This window comes from Lethenteron reissneri, chromosome 29 (genome assembly GCF_015708825.2).
Source record: "Lethenteron reissneri isolate LAM-NWPU_2019-01 chromosome 29, ASM1570882v1, whole genome shotgun sequence".
In the NCBI taxonomy this organism is placed as follows: domain Eukaryota; kingdom Metazoa; phylum Chordata; class Hyperoartia; order Petromyzontiformes; family Petromyzontidae; genus Lethenteron; species Lethenteron reissneri.
Window position 1 is genome coordinate 12,918,193 of NC_083807.1, and position 17,010 is coordinate 12,935,202.

Sequence of the window (17,010 nt, forward strand, 5' to 3'; positions counted from 1 at the left end):
AGGTGTGACAACCACGGAAAGATTTTTTTTTTATTGAAAACTTCTAAAATCACACCGTCGGTTTTGGTTATCGAATGTCTGCTGATGCTGGGGGGACGTGGGCCATGGGGGGGGGGTGGGATGGACGTGAAATGAATCGGAATCTTTATGCGGGAGGAATCCGATGATCTATAAAGCGCCTTTTCACACGTCCAGTAGAGGCAGCTTAGAAAGTTACAACAATAATACAAAAAAACACGGATAGGAGTGCAAAGGGACCGTGCATAAATTACGTCACGTACCTAGGGGGGTGGGATCAGACATTTGTGACGATGTGTGACGAGGGGGGGGGGTTGAGAAATGTGACGTCACATCAAAATACGTAACTTTAAATAAATATAGACAACACGTTCTACTTCATTAAATATACTTTTTTATAAATGTTTTATCCTACAACATCAGAGAGCAGCGCCAAATTTAATACGCACTACGATGACAATAGTTTAAAGCGATTTGAAGCATGGTTTATTTTGGGGGGGAGGGGGGGCAGAGCTTTGTGACGTCATATTTGAGGGGGGTGGTCTGACTTTGTGACGCCGTGTGACGAAGGGGGGGGGGGGGCGGTCAAACATCGTCCAAAATCGCGTGACGTCATTTATGGACGGCCCCAAAGTATCGGAAGGGTAAAAACATCAATCACAATTGTTTTTTAGTTTTTTCTTTCTTAAAAAAAAACTACTTTATTTAAATGTTTTAGGTTAAATACACTCATTTTGTTTGTGGCGCCCCAGGACGTGCGTTCGTCACCGGGGCATGGCGCGATGGGGGTTGTGCAACGCGACTCGAGGGGCGTTCCGTGTGGATGATGTATAAGGAGGGCACCCGGGGTGAGAGGCGAGCTGCTGCTGCTGGTGCTGCTGGTGGAGTGGCCCTGCGAGACGCGCGAACGGTGAGTCCCGTCTACATCCCCTCCCCTCGGGCTCGGGTTTGGAGTGGGGTCTCACACAAGCACACACACAGCTACACACAGTAACACACACACAGCTACACACAGTAACACACACACAGCTACACACACAGCAATGCACGCAGCTACACACACACAGCGACACACAGTAACACACACACAGCTACACACACACAGCGACACAGTAACACACAGCTACACACAGTAACACACACACACAGCAACACACGCAGCTACACACACAGCAGCTACACACACACAGCTACACACGCAGAGCGCTATGTGGGTGTTGTGTGTGTGTCGTGTTCTGCTATCGACGGCTGCCCTTGTGTGTTTGTGTGTGAGGTTTGGTTGACTGTCGGTCATCTGGTCAGCGCTCGTCAGCACACACACACAAAGACAAAGATCCCCCGTGTAGCCTTAATAGAATTTAGGGGCAAGTACTGTTAGCGAGTAACACCTATGAAGGCCGGCACGGCACACGAGGGGGTGGGTGGCCAGCACCACGCCCGGCCGCCTTTGTCTCCCCAGTGGCGATGTTTACACACCGCACCAGGCACTCATTTTAGGCCGAGTCGACCTAGGGGAGGCCCGGGACCGGTTCAGATAATAGTCACCGGTGTTGGCCGTGAGCGGGAATCGAACTCGGGTCGCCGGGTTCATAGCGCAGCGCGCTAACCGCTACACCACCGCTCCCCGCACACACACAGTGTACACACACACAGTGTACACACAAAGTGCACACACACAGTGTACACATCTATATATATAAAATCGTGAATCTGTCTGTCTATCTGTCTGTCTGTGTGTCTGTGTGTCTCCTGACCATACGCACTTTCATTGGACAGCGGTTGCCCCTGCCAACCGCTAGCCACGCCTTCGCCACTTTCATAAGCGCCGTAATTAATTAAATAATAGCCATTACACAGTGTTGTTGGCGCGCTAGGGGGGGGGGAAGGAACGCCACCCGTACCCTGCCTCTTCCACGTGGACAATTTTAGGCGAGGCCGCAGGCTTTGCACGCTACTAGGCCTCGACACCCACCACGCCACTCTGAGGTAAATTCATCAAAGTTTTTCCTACTCTTCACTACACCCCCACCACAATGTGTGCTATTAATATTACTTTTAAACCCAACGCGCCAACAATCGATTACTTAAATGTTCACTGTACAAATACTCATTAAGCTGGGTGAGCGTACTGACAGTCTATTATGTACACTGTAGCCTGCTTATTAAGCTCTGTGAGCGTACTGCCACTCTATCATGTAGACTCTAGCCTGCTTATGAAGCTGAGTGGGTGTACTGGCAGTCTATAATGTAGACTGTAGCCTGGTTATTATAATCGATTCTTTAAATGTTCTTCGTACAAATAGTCATTAAGCTGCTTTAGCGTACTGCCCGTCTATTATGTAGACTGCTGCCTGCTTATTCAGCTGGCTGGGTGTACTGCCAGTCTATCATGTACACATTAGCCTGGTTAGGAAGTAAAGTTAGTCAATTTGTAACACGTACGCTTTCGCAAACATTATTCATAAACAACGTTATTGCGTTTAGATCGCCTTATTTATTAAAGTGTTGTCACCCTTATCCACCACCCGACACGCCCAATCTGCACACAATTGTCACGTTCATAAAAGACTAAGACTTGACTGCTTTAGCCCACCGGTGTGTTCAAGCGGAAAACCACAACAATTACCATTTCTCATGAAAAAACTACTGTATAATTATGTTTAAACCCCACGCGCCAATAATGGATTTGTTTAAATGTTCACTCAACAAATACTCATTAAGCTGGCTGAGCGTACTGCCACTCTAGAATGTACAGTGTAGCCTGGTTATATTTCTGGGTGGCTGTACTGACAGTCTATCATGTACACATTAGCCTGCTTCTTAAGTAAAGTGAGTCTTTTTGTAACACGTACGCTTTCGCAACCATTCTTCACAAATAACTTTATTGCCTTTCGCTCGCCTTAATTATTAATGTGTTGTAACCCTCCACCACCCCACACGGCCAATCAGTCAAAAAGTGTCCCGTTGATAAAACACTCATAAGTCTCTGCTTTGGCCCACCGGTGTGTACACGCGTAAAACCACAACAATTCCCATTTCAGAGTACGTCCTTTCGCTGATGCTGGATGCAATTACCAGCCAAACGTCGTACTGTTCAGTTGTCTGTCCATCTGTGTACGATCGCTTGCGAGGGATTTGCCGGGAGGCACGTCCCGTGCCCCGCGATGGGAATACGCATGTCACTGTGTATGTGTTTGTGTGTATGTATGTGTGTTTGTGTGTATGTGTGTGTCTGCGTGTATGTATGTGTGTGTATGTGTGTGTCTGCAGCAAGCGCGTGTATGTGTACCTATGGACGCGCGCGCGTGTGTTGTGTAGGGGGAACGGTAGTGTAGTGGTTAGCGTGCTGTCTGTGTCTGTGTGTGTGTGTCTGTGTGTGTGTCTGTGTGTGTGTGTGTGGTGTGTGGGGAGCGGTAGTGTAGTGGTTAGCGTGCTGTCTGTGTGTGTGTGTCTGTGTGTGTGTCTGTGTGTGTGCGTGTGTGGTGTGTGGGGAGCGGTAGTGTAGTGGTTAGCGTGCTGTCTGTGTGTCTGTGTGTGTGTGTCTGTGTGTGTGTGTCTGCGTGTGTGGTGTGTGTGTCTGTGTGTGTGTCTGTGCGTGTGTGGTGTGTGAGGAGCGGTGGGTGTAGTGGTTAACGCTACGCTGCGCTACAAACCCGGCGAACCGAGTTCCATTCCCGCTCACGGCCACCACCGCTGACGATTATTTGAACCTCCCCTAGGTCGACTCAGCCTCAAACGAGTAACTGGTGTGGCGTATTAACATCGCCACTGGGGAGACAAAGGCGGCCGGCCGTGGTGGATACAAGTCCCGGGCGAAGCCGGGTAGTACAGCTAGTTACGTTATATTTGTCAGAAAGCCCACGTGAAGTCTGAGTAAAGTGTCAATCATTTATGTTGCGCTGCATGTGTAATATTTGTAGTAGCTTTCATTTATTGCATATTCGTATGGTATATTGTATAGCTGTACTTGCTTATGATAAATAGCATTGTGTTTCTTTGATGAAAGTGCAAGCAGTTTTATTACAGTCAGCTTTCATTCACAGTGAGTGTCATCATGAGCAAGAGGGTGGCATATATTTTTTCTGGGGGGGGGGGACCCCCAGACGCCCTGGAAGATTTGGTCCCCCCCAATGTTGACTCTATGGCTACGGCCAGCCTTGGTTAGCTGTGTTAGTAAATGGCGGCTTGCCATCTGCTTCCACCTCCATGTGGCAATGGCTCCTTCCGAACTCTCTCCGAGCTTACATTTACAAGCAAATCTCTTACATTGACACGTTAATCTCTCACAATACAATGGCCACCCCCACAGCTTCGTTTGTCAAGATTTCTCCTATCTTACATTTACATGCAATTTTCATCTCTAGCCCCGCCCACTGACCCTTGGGCTACACCCATCTCAAACCCTTATAACTTTCTGCCTTAGCAGCGCTCCAACCATATATTTTATCCTGCCTCAGCAGCTCTCCCGTTATATTTTTCACCTGATGACGATTGCTTGTGTTGCGATGGAAACGTCGTGATATTGTTATTATTTTTCTATCTACGTGGCTTTACCGAAAGACCCAAAGAAAATGAATTCCTGCAGTCACGAAAGCTTTAAGTCAAGATTTAACACACAAGGTCGCGCACTCTACATGCCGCAACCCCCCCCCCCTCATTAATAATCATGAGCAGGTGACGTCACTCCACATGCCGCACCCCTCCCCAATAACCATGAGCAGGTGACGTCACTCCACATGCCGCACCCCTCCCCAATAACCATGAGTGGGTGACGTCACTCCACATGCCGCACCCCTCCACAATAACCATTAACGGGTGACGTCACTCCATGGGGCAACCTTCCCCATTAATAATCATGAGCTGAACAATTTTTATTTTGAATATTTCAGATTTACTGCAATATGTAGCCGTCCTTGGACGGGCAAAAAAGCTAATTAAATAACGATACATTAAGAGAAGGAGAGAGGAGTGAAACTATAAAGTAAGATGACAGAATGAAATCAGAAGGCTACATTATAGAACAAAGCATGTCGTGAGCCTTGATTTCAGAGTAGCCACTTTTAAAGTATCCTACATTTATATGGTCTTCCTGAATCATTCACATGTATGTGTATACCTGCATGTTGAACGTGTTTCACGCCGTACATAGCCAACCGTGCCAATCGGAGGTGCAGTTTGGTTGGTGACTCAGTAGGTGAGAGGTCACGGGGGCGGGGGGCTCACAGTAGGTGAGAGGTCACGGGGGCATGGGGCTCACAGTAGGTGAGAGGTCACGGGGGCATGGGGCTCACAGTAGGTGAGAGGTAATGGGGAGGAGGGGGGGTCCATGGTCCTGCTGATCTGGCAGAACTGGTGGTGCTGCTGCTGTTTCTGAGGGACTGGAGTGGGGAGTTGGACCATCCAGGGAGTTGGTGGTGACTTTAAACACCTTCCTGGTCATTCCCTGGACTTTTTCTGATGTCGGGAGGTCAATAGTTTACTCTCACCGCATGCCGTTGCGTGTCTGGGGTGACTGCGGGATGGACTGTCCTATACGCTGCAAGACTGCGGTGTAGGAATAGTCCGTAACATAGTTCACGAAAAGTTTGTTGTAATATGTTTACCCCTGCACCCTTGATCATGTGTTTTTTGTATGTATGTGTTGGTTATTTGAGGTGTTCACAACCCTTTTTTACGTTAAAATGTTCACAATGTTCGGCATTTTGAGATGCAATTTGCATGAAATGCACTAAATATAAGAAACTTACTATTATACATACCTGATAACTGTGCAAACTGTGTACTGTATACCACATTTCAATCCTTTCGTTGAACAGGGAACCAATAACATCAAGCCTGACTGCTGATGATACCCAGATGGTTGAAACCGGTCCAGTGTTTGCCTGCTTAAGAAAATGCTGCTGAATAATATTGGCCTGCAAAACCAATGGGCTGATGCACTTGAAAACATTTAAAATGTACATGCATGCGGAGACAGACCGGAGTTATACTCATACCGTTTATGCTGATACACCTATGTGCAGGCTCCCTTACTGAAGCTTCGTTGATGAGAATGCTCTTCGATTCTGGTCAACTGCTTCCTTTGCAGCCTACAACAACCTGTCATGCATGTGAAGAGGAGTTGGAGACTGGCTAAGCAATTCTTTATTTCTCCAACCCACAGCAACACTCGTTCCAAAACCAACCCTGAACACGCGTCCCACAGCCCCTTTTAACCCCTCCATCTCCTCCCTCGTGCCCAACACACATCCTCGTATCGCACGCCTGGTCTCTGGTGACGTCGGTGCCCTCTAACCCTTGACCCCCGTCCAGTGTATTCCCGTGCGTGCGATTGGTGCGTGTTATACCGAGTGCGGAGATTTCATGTCTGCGTGGTGTGTGTGCGTGACGGCGGCTCGCAGATCCCTTACACATGCATGGTGGGCACCCATTCAAGCATTAGCCTGCCTCGATCCTCCGTAGCTTCCAAGACGAAACCAGCTTGGGGACATTCCTGTTCATGCTGGCCTCGGTCACTAATGGGCTGCACCTACAAATGTAATTGCAGCGCTGTGGTTATCTCTTTAATGAATGTTTGCACTTGTTTTGTTTGCTGCCACTGTGCCACGTCGTCGATTGTGGTCGTGGTGCAGGAATATGGCAGGGATTCCGCCAGGAACGGGACCGTACCCGGTGGGCTGCACGGATGTGATGACTCCACACGGCGTGCAGGTGAGCTGGCTGAACGCTGGGGTACAGGAGGTGTTCAAAGTGGACTAGAGGGCGAAGGAGGTAGTGGCGTGGGGCACATTTAGTGATTCTAGAAGTGTTTATCTGGGTAAAAAAAATCAAACTGAGCGTTGAAAATGCGCAGTGTGTTTACCAAGCTGCAGTGTGTACAACATTTTTTGGCATGTGTTCTGACGGCTAATGCAAGATCAGACTATGTCCGTCTAGTGTCTGCCAAGCTGCATTGGCTTCCAGTTGCCGAACGATTACATTATACAGTTGCACTCATTATAAACAAAGTGCTTGCCACAAATGAACCACAATACCTTGCTGATCTCCTCAGGGAGCAGAAACCATCACGCGAACTCCGGTTATCCGCACCTACGATTAGTATGGTTGTCTACGTACGGTGCGAAAGAAGGTCAACATACATACATCCTCGCAGTGGCTATTGGCTAACCATCAAAGAGGGTTACCACATCACTCGCTTTCAAATGTGCTTCTGTGGCCATCTGGAACGCTCTTCCTTTTGATATGAGGAAGCCACTGGAGCTATGGACTTTTAAGTCTAAATTGAAAGCTAATTTGTTGAACTGCTTTTTATGTTTAGTTTATTGTCCTTCCACCGGTTGGCTACGTATGATGCGAAAGAAGTTCATACATAAGGGTTGTGAACACCATAGAGAAACAAACGACACATGATGTAGCGCACATTATTTCGGTCAACAACACAGCCTTAAAGGAAATTAATCAATAATGGGTGACATTTTGTGCAATGGTCCTTCATAACACATGCACGTATTACGTGTGTATCTACATATATTTTCTTTTTAAAGTAGTGTTATTGACAAATGTTAGTTTTTGTGGTTGTGCAGGTATTAATTTTGGACACCAACCACCACCACATTGATAAGCAAGAAGGCAGCTTTCAGTGCACTCCTGCAGTAGGAATCACAATTCACAAACAGGAGGAGAACATTGAGAGCGTGGTTTAGGACTGCGCACTTTGCAAGTAATGCCCATAATACAGGGTGCTGTTAGAAGTACGTCAGCAGATGCGTTGCTTTGGCAGGCCAGGTCTTTTTGATGGGCTATGCAAACCACTTTGCAAGAGAAGAGAGACACGACTTGAGTGTAATAAAGGTGAGTGTAGCTGTATGTACGCGTTAATACGATTCTGCGAATCCTGGGTGGATTGTGCGCAGGATGCGGGAGGCACATTTTGCCGAGACTAGCCCGGGGGGTCCCAGGGGGACACCTGAAAGACCAGATGGTGGGAAACTTGCAGGGAAGCTCTTGGGAGGTCACCAGTCTACTGTGCAGCAGCTGAGAGTAAAAAAAAAAGTATTGGGGAGGTGTGGTGGTGTCGACAGCTTTGGCCATGGTGATTATTCTTGATCATAGTCTAGTTGACAACAAACTGTGGAAGTTTAGTCAAGTTCAGGAAGAGTTCTCTTAGCCCAGTCTTAGTGGTTCAATGTAGGTGTCAGAGGCGCACAATTTCCCATCCCCACCCCACACATTTCAGGTCAGCCAATCAGTGAATTCACTACATTTTGATGTAAATACTTACACTTATAGCCAATTATGTTTGGTCTGCACCAGTGTACTGCAGTCTCTGATGTTCCTAAATTGAAATCTGCAACTTCATTACGACGAGTTCAGTTTGTCTCGTCACAGTGGGTAGTCTTAGTGATCGTCGTGCTTAATTTCTGTCCACTCATCGTCATCGCTAACGAAACAAAACGCTGTTGTCGAATACCTGTCACTAATTTCATTAACAAAATCAATTGACGGAAAACCCCGTTGTCGAGCACTACTGTCGCCAATTTTCTAAACAAACTCAACATTGCTAACAGGTGGCCGACCAGCTCGTAGTAGCGTGGAGCTGGCACCGCTGACAAGCTCCTCCGTTTGAGGCTCAAGTGCTGTCAAGTCTTCCTTCCTCCCTCCCCGTCGCATTTCTTGGCATCGCGTGTGTGCGTGCGCAGGGCAGCTTCATGCGCGTTTACTACCCGGCTCGTGATGCCGTGGTGAAGCAGCCCAAGGTGAACCCGCAGCCGCTGTGGATTCCTCGCCGGGAGTACACGGGCGGGCTGGTCAACTTCCTCAACCTCAACCCGTGCTTCACGAGCTTCTTCAGCTTCATGTTCGGTGACGATCTACCAGCCACACGGGGCACCGCTTGCGCTCCTTAAGCTTCAAGCTAAATGTGGTGTATTTTTTCTATAATGTCACGAGAAATAATGTCGTCATCTGTGTTTGCTTCGTTTAACTTACGGGGCACCACCGAGGGGCACAAACTTCGTTCAACATGCTTTGAATTGCTTTGTTTTTTACACAAGCAACATGCACTCTGATTGGCTGTTTGGGATGATGTGGTCATCATTTTAATCTGCTCCGACATGCATGTTGTAAATGCATGACAAATAGGAAGATGATTGATGAGAACATTTTACTAATCTCAGTTAATGGTTTCAGCCCAGCCACCAGTGACTGTACAAAAGCCCAATCACGTAAACTTTGGTTCTGCATTCATAAGGATGAATTCCACATTAAGTGTTTGCTGGGTGGGAAAGTGATGCCCCATACTTTTGGATCACAGGACCAGACCAGGAGTCAAATTACCTCTCAAGTGGTAGCTCAGTGATATCCACTGCCATGGGCAATTCTCTAACACAATGGACCACAATGGACTGCACTGCTCTACGATCTGAATAGATACTTTGTCTTGTGATAAAATACCAATTTCTCAATCGGGATCAAATTGGACAAAGAATAATAAGGACATTGTTGTGTGACACAGACGTCGTTTTTAATGTCACCATTTTAATGTAAATGATTGACCCACGCTTGCTTACTAACTGCCATGTTTTGGATATTTGTGTTCCTAGCTTCGTACCATGTTCCTGTGGAATGGAACGCACCGTTTCGTTCTGGAGAGAAGTTTCCGCTCATCATCTTTTCTCACGGCCTGGGGGCCTTCAGGTACACATCGGGCTGGGAATGCACCGTGGCTTCTGACTTGGGTTGTGCGGCACACCCTTGTGCCCTTCTTAACAGTATGTGGTGTGCAGTTATTTATTGTTAAGAAGAAAAATAATGATTAAAAACATGCTTTATCATGCATCAGCCATAATACAGAAAGTATCAATGATTAATTATATAATTATCTATGCCCTCATGATGATGTATTCAATCACGCACATGATATGTTTGGGCAAATAAAGCTGTACAAACGAGATAGAACGTAAAAATAAATACTATGTAAATGAGATGGCAAAAATGTGACAGAAAATATGAAATTATCTAACCAAATCGTGATGCGGAATCCTGACAAAAGTCATCGAATCGCCGACGCATCTGTGAAGCGTTACGTTCCTGCTCGTGTGCCGTGCTGGCCGTGAGCGAACGCGGGTGTCTGTGTGCAGGACCCTGTACTCGACGGTGTGCGTGGAGATGGCGTCACGGGGCTTCATTGTGGGAGCGGTCGAGCACAGGTAAAGTTGATTCAGCTGTCGCAACACCTGCAAATAATTGACACTTGAGTCACTTCAATAAGCCTACTTTCATCAACACTGCATTCAACTACATTTGTCGGTCGTCCATATGTATCTTCAGTTCAGTCTTGAACTTGACAATGTCAAATTTTATTGAAACGACGACATTTCTAATGTTCATTTGCACGGACATTGATTGATAACCGGGCCAAGACCAAGAGATGCACTGCACTTTAGAACCAGGTTAAATTACAGGTGACCGCCAAAATTCAAATCCAGGATATCAGTGGTGCTGGCTCAGAACGGCACCGGAGCTCATGGGCCAGAGCGGCCTCGGCGCCGGTATACAAAGACTTGAAAAAAAGATTGGGGGACCCCCGGCTGGATGAGAGCCCCTCCCTATGCCAACTGCGCTATGCCACTGACTCAACGGTGACGTTCCCCGCTAGTGATCTTTTTCAACGGTCACGTCTGCTCTCCCTGCCAGAGACCTGTCTTCCTCGGCCACTTACTTCATTCGGCCAAAAGAGGGCGAGGGAGGGACAGCGGCCGAGACGGCGGCGGCCTGTGAAGGGGAGGAGAAAGCGGCTCTGCAGAACGGCGAGTGCATGCAGGAGGTGTGGCTGCCCTACCGCAAGCTGCTGCCCGGAGAGAAGGAGTTCCCCCTGCGCAACCAGCAGGTGGCGCACCTCGCACATCTGACACGACAACTGCGGTCTGGGGCAGAGGTCGCAAACGGGTTTTGATTCACACTATGATGTCTCTTTTACCAGTGGCAAAATATAGTAGTAGGTTTTTACCCTTTTAAACTGGTACAAAACTGACACCTTTATTCAAGGAATCATGTTTGCAATAACCACAACACAAGTAGTCAAAAAAGCAAACAAATAAGAAGCAACTCTGATAATGATAATGATATGCACTGTCCTTGAAGTTGATTGGTCCACACCCGAGACGGCTTACCCCGAGCTCTCATACTCTGATGGTCCATTGTCCTTGAGTTGTACGCCTTTTGGCGTCATCTGGTCCAACACCAATGGAGACTAGGCTCTAAGAAAAGCTGTCTCGGGTGTGGACCAATCAACTTCAAGGACAGTGCATATTATTATCATTATCAGAGTTGCTTCTTTTTGTTTGCTTTTTTGACTACTTGTGTTGTGGTTATTGCAAACATGATTCATTGAATAAAGGTGTCAGTTTTGTACCAGTTTAAAAGGGTAAAAACCTACTACTATGGGTTGTGATTCCTTACCCGTACCCGGCCGCACCAGGGTCGCAAACGGGTACCCGTACCCTACCCAATACCCGGCCGGGTACGGGTAGCCGGGTATCAGGTAGGGTACGGGTATCGGGTACCCGATTGCGACCTCTGGGATGAAGCCATGTTGCAGGCGCGGGTGGGTTGATTCTAGGAACTTGAATTGTGAGAAGAGACAAGACGTTGGGAAATGAGTGACAAACGGTTACTCACCAGTGACTCACAGCCTACCCGTACCCGGCCGCACCAGGGTCGCAAACGGGTACCCGGCTACCCGTACCCGGCTGGCTACCCGTACCCGGCCGGGTACGGGTAGCCGGGTATCGGGTAGGGTACGGGTATCGGGTACCTGATTGCGACCTCTGGTCTGGGGGGAAGAGACCAACTGCTGCCCTCTGTTTACCACCAAGCCTTGGGCTGACGCGTGCAGGTGGATAAGCTCAGCGATGTGCCGCGTGTTAATACGGCACAACCTCGGTAAACGAGGGACGCAGTGTTGCGATTGACAGTCGAGATGAGCAGGCGGCAACGTGTGATAATGCGCCATTGCTGGGCTCCAATCACATTCCCCCTCACTCCCTAGTTCTATGCCGAATGACGGATCTTTGGCTCAAACTCCATCTTGTCCAGCTGCTAGCTTCGTCTTCATTTTACTAAACGCGCCCTCCTGCGATAGACACCCCTGCCCCCTCTGCCTTCCTTCAAGTTGTCATAGCTTCTTTCTTGTTCTGCCAGGTCCCCCTCGCAAAAGGGGTTTTTAACCTCAAGGGTTTTGACCTGGTTAAATAAAGGTGAAATATAAATAAAATGTTGGCCTCTTTGCAAAACATTCTTCCTTCTAGAACGTCCTTCAGTAAGCTGCCACCTCTGAGATTATACTTTGACCGCATATTTAGCTTTTCCTGGATTGTTCTAAATATACGTGTTTCCATAGCATTCCTCCGGTGAATTGAGTGTCGATGAAGCAGTGCCGTTACGCATTTAATGCCGCTGCACGCGTCGGCTGAGAGTGGACAACCCGAAGCAGAGTTAGAGCCTCCTCATCCCCGGAGAAACGAGCCGCCATTCTGTTTCGGTGCACGGCCCCCTCCGTGGAGTTATTTGGCTCATTACTCTGATTTCAGATTAATTTCACATTTGGCCAACAACCTTGTGCTAATGCAGAATGTACTTTGGCACTGATTTTTTTTGTTGTCCAAAAAAATCTGTAAGAAATATAGGAGCCAAGTGCCGTGCGCGAACGCCGGGTGTTTGCGATACTGCGGATGTTGACCACGTTCTGTGCCCTGCGCAGGTAACAGGTGTGTCGCTTTGGAATGTTTGGAGTGCGGCCTTGAGGCCAGGTTAACGTTAATCCACCCCAGTGGACGAGCGGGAAAATCTGACGGGAGAGACTTTGTCCCCCAGGTTCACCAGCGAGCGGACGAGTGCGTGCGTGGCCTGCGTCTGCTGGAGGACATTAACGAAGGCCGTCCCATTCAGAACGTGCTCTCCTCGGGCTTTGACTTCCAGCAGCTGAAGGTGAAAACCAGCGCCGCTGGAAACGGGGGGGCACTGCCTTTGTTTTATATCAAGGCTACTCGGGCAATAATTCAAGTGCTTAAATAAACTGTCCCTGTGTCCAAAATCACGGTTCATTGAGGCAAAGAGTAGTCTCATTGTCAAGGACTTCTTGGCTGAGACTTTGCATGAATAGTTCGGAGAGCTTTGCGGATTATATACGTGCATGCGCAATTGACGGCTAGATGAGAGCCTCCTCATGCCGTGCAGATGGAGAGGGAAGTGGGAATTGGATCATACTTCGCCATGCTGGTTAGTGCAGATCGGTGAAGGTGAGGAGAATGGGTTTGGGAGCATAGACGCACAGCATAACAATGGACTTTGCTCCACTGCCCTCTGCTGCCCACCACTTACAGGACAGTCAATCAATCAGTCTTCATTTTACATGCCAATATCACCGTCAGTAAAGTAGGCATCAGTGCAAATAACAACGGAACGGGTTCAGGGGGCACAGATCAACAGGAATGAAAAAATAAACCCGTCACGACATCAGCAGCTTACACTGACTTCGGCAAGTAAATTGCAACCGCGCACAAAATAAAGTGCAACCGTGCCCCATGAATAACAAAAATGAATGAAAAGCAGAGAGACCGTTTTTATTTCAAAATTGTTATTTCATGGTATATATTTTTTTGTTTTAGATTTTCGATTCGCAGCACCCAATCACTATTCACCTTCCAGCAACAGTTCAAGGCTCTCAACTGTCCAGGCTCTTATCTGTTGAGTCTCTCACCTGTTCAGACTGGCGTTTGAGCTCTGACTCTGCGCCTTTTGAGTTCTCTATCGAACAATTGGTCCGATTCGTGAAATATGTGCCCATTATAAATTGTGTTTATTATTAACGATAATTATGAATGTTTTTACTTTTTTGAGACGTTCTTTTCCTTCAACGGATGACCTGCTCGTATCTGCAGTATCAGCTGTTACACTCGGTGGCGCCCTTTGTCACCGTTGTGCAGGGAAGCATGGACCTGGAGAAGCTGTCGGTGATGGGGCATTCGTTTGGAGGAGCCACTGCGATCGTCTCTCTGACCAAAGAGCCCCGCTTCAGGTGCATTTTGCTTGTTGACGCCTGGGGGTGGAGGTGGTGGTCAGCCGGGGCTGCCCTGTGAATCCTTGGAGTGCACGTGCCTTGCACCATCACATGGTTGTGGATGAGCTTGGTTATTTTGTTGTAATGAGTAGCGTTTTTGCTGCCTGTCCTGGTTTTCTCAGAATCCGTAGTTCTTCCGTCTGCTGGTATTGTGAGATTTTGTCATTTCCACGATATATCCTGGGTTTTATTTGGATCTAAGTGCAGCCCTGGTTATGGGTAGTGATAGAGTAGATTGAATGCTGTGCTGACCACTGAACCAAGCAACAAAGGTCAAATTCCTGGTCATGGAGAACAACGGTATGGAGTGATAGCCAAAACTGGCAAAAGCTTCATTCGGATATACGTGACCTCATACTGTGAATTTTGGTCAAATCGATTTTTGCGAACCGCACTTTCCCTGCTGACACTGTGCTGATGTGGGATCTTTGTGTTCATCGCTGTGTTTTGCCAGGTGTGCTGTGGTCATGGATAGCTGGATGCTGCCGATCGAGAGGGACCTGTACCCCAACGTCACGCAGCCGATCTTCTTCATCAACACGGAGAAGTTCCAGTGGGTGGCGAACGTCCAGAGCCAGCGGCAGCTCGACTCCAGCACCGTCGATCGCAGGATGATCACCATCCTGTGAGCAGCCGCTGTTCCCCTCACCTATTTTGTACTCGTGTTGAATGATGTTAGCTCATTGCTGAGTAAGCACAAAATGTTGGTGATGGCCTTAATAATTGTCTCTAAGCATTGACTCTAAGCATGGTCCCAAAGCATTGTCCTGAAGCATTGTGTGTAAGAATTATTCTGTAGCGTGGTTCTTAACCCAGTGTCACTATTTATGCTTTGTCAATAGTAAGCCAGTGGGACTGGGGTCAGATTGCGTGCAGGACAATGTAGCGGACAGAGCAGGGCCATGCAGCAAGATCCATATTTGTACTGTATTTTCTATGCTCCCTGCCTTCATCAACCCACACCGACAAGTGTGTCGAAGTACGGTCAAATAAAGTCCCACGACTCGCACGGTTTGGGGACTCCGTCATCCAGGTAGCGGACTGACAAAAGGGTAGGACTCTTCTTGTTTGTAAATACTTGCAGTCAATTCTGTTGGCTTCTCAGTGGAAGATGCCCTGCAACAATTCCTGGCGCCTAACCAGTGCCTAGAAGGTGGCATTTGGCAGAGAGACGCGGTCCTGTAAGTTCTGTGGACACTAAAAGCCACTCTTCAACAAAGAGCAGGCCTCCTGGAAACAAATCCTGCTGCGAGTCAATAAGATGCTTCTTCTGGGCCACATTCTCTTCCACATAGATAACAACCTTTAACATTCTTTAAACATACTTTTCCCCGTGACCAGGATTTATTCGTTTCACTATCTCTGTCCAGCATACAGCGTAAAAAAAAGATTTAAGGTATAAAAAAATGCGTAAAAGCTAGGGTTTGTAAAACTCGATGGGTGGGTGGGGAGGCATTTGGAAAACTTCCAGAATATCCCGGGACCCAGCGGCTGTTGACTGCTTGCCCAACCCATCGTGGCCTCGCGACGTGGAGCCCCAATCCCCCGCTGCAGCAGCAAGTGTTTGGTTTTTGCGAACGAAATAAGTTATGAAAATGTTCCTCGGCAAGATGTTGATCTCACGATGGACCCTGTGAGTGCATGAATATCGTCAAACATGACAATGACCCGCCGCTGTCCATTCGAAGACCAACCAGCGCGTGATTGACTGTGATGAGCCAAAATTTACGGTTCTGAATGAAGACCAGAATGAATTAATTTAGTAACGTTATCGGACACTGCAGTGCACTGAGGAAGACCAAACATTGAAATTGGCTGTACACGTGTATCGAAAGATTTACCGAGTTTATTTATTGGCTCGCCGTATTATATAAAGGGGAAAAATTGCACGCCTTCTCACGCCAACATTTAATGACGTAGGATTGGACAAAATGTTTGATGGCTTTAGACCGGTGGTTCTCAAAGTGTCGTCCCCAAACTCTCGGTGGTCCGTGACGGTCCTCCAGGTGGTCCACGGTGCTGTGATGCAATTGCAGATTGATGTGGACATAATGACAACTTTCATTATACCTTTTGTTACGGACTTTAATAAATATTTTGTGATATTTAATTTAAAAAATTAAGTTTGGTAAACTACCCTCATTAATCTACCCTAATCCTAAGATCTAAATGGCACTCCAAAAAAATTACTTTCTCGTTGCATTTAAATAAAAAAAAGTGTTTATGTTTCGGTTAATAGGAATCATTTAGTATGAATGGTATATAGAGAGGGAATTAAATGCGTTTTGTCACCAGGGGTGGAGGGGGGGGGAACTGGGTGGTCCGCGGAAATGTTTGCATCGGCTGAATGGTCCACGGGCCAAAAAAGTTTGAGAAACATTGCCTTTAGACTAAGAGAATGACTAAATCAAAACCACAAGTTGTTGTTGACTCTACCAAGACCGACCAAAATAAAACATGCTGACTAACACAGCAGCAGCAGCAACAGTAGCGGACAATCGCGGCTCACCTTACATTCAAGCCACAGCTGCTTTGAGTCACCGGCTCATTTTGTGAGCTCACTATTTAGTCTGAGTTGTGACGGAGTAACCGTGCTCATCGTGCCGGTGAAACGACGCACGATTCGTAATATGTTTCTTTGCCCTGAGACCGTCACGCTGACGCACACGCTCAACGTGAATTATTGCCGCTCAGGCGATTTGTGTTAATTCGTGTTACTCCGCAACTGCGTGCCGTTCTTGGGCTCTTTTAAAGTGGCCTCTCTCTGATTTAATGGGTGCTCCTTTGTTCAGCTCATCACTGCTTGCCTGTGCTTTTAAACATGCCACTCTTTTTTTAGGCCATTAATTGGATGTGCACAATTGTCGTTTGTG

The 17,010-nt window shown here is 47.5% G+C and overlaps 1 protein-coding gene across 4 annotated transcripts in view; it reads left to right on the forward strand.

Annotated features, from left to right (window-relative positions):
- The first annotated feature begins 788 nt into the window (after positions 1-788).
- The window catches only part of PAFAH2 (platelet activating factor acetylhydrolase 2), a 34,500-nt gene continuing 18,278 nt past the window's right edge, over positions 789-17,010 (forward strand). For 2 of the 4 annotated variants that reach the window (XM_061562625.1, XM_061562624.1), the window contains exons 1-9: positions 6,367-6,437; positions 6,651-6,729; positions 8,718-8,880; positions 9,621-9,714; positions 10,158-10,226; positions 10,714-10,906; positions 12,892-13,005; positions 14,004-14,095; positions 14,592-14,762. In XM_061562625.1, the coding sequence (XP_061418609.1) occupies positions 6,382-6,437; positions 6,651-6,729; positions 8,718-8,880; positions 9,621-9,714; positions 10,158-10,226; positions 10,714-10,906; positions 12,892-13,005; positions 14,004-14,095; positions 14,592-14,762 (1,031 nt within the window). In that variant the 5' untranslated portion in view covers positions 6,367-6,381. Of the gene's footprint in view, positions 929-1,856; positions 2,005-6,366; positions 6,438-6,650; positions 6,730-8,717; positions 8,881-9,620; positions 9,715-10,157; positions 10,227-10,713; positions 10,907-12,891; positions 13,006-14,003; positions 14,096-14,591; positions 14,763-17,010 lie in introns of those variants that run through there. The other 2 variants (XM_061562626.1, XM_061562627.1) reach the window with 2 other exon arrangements.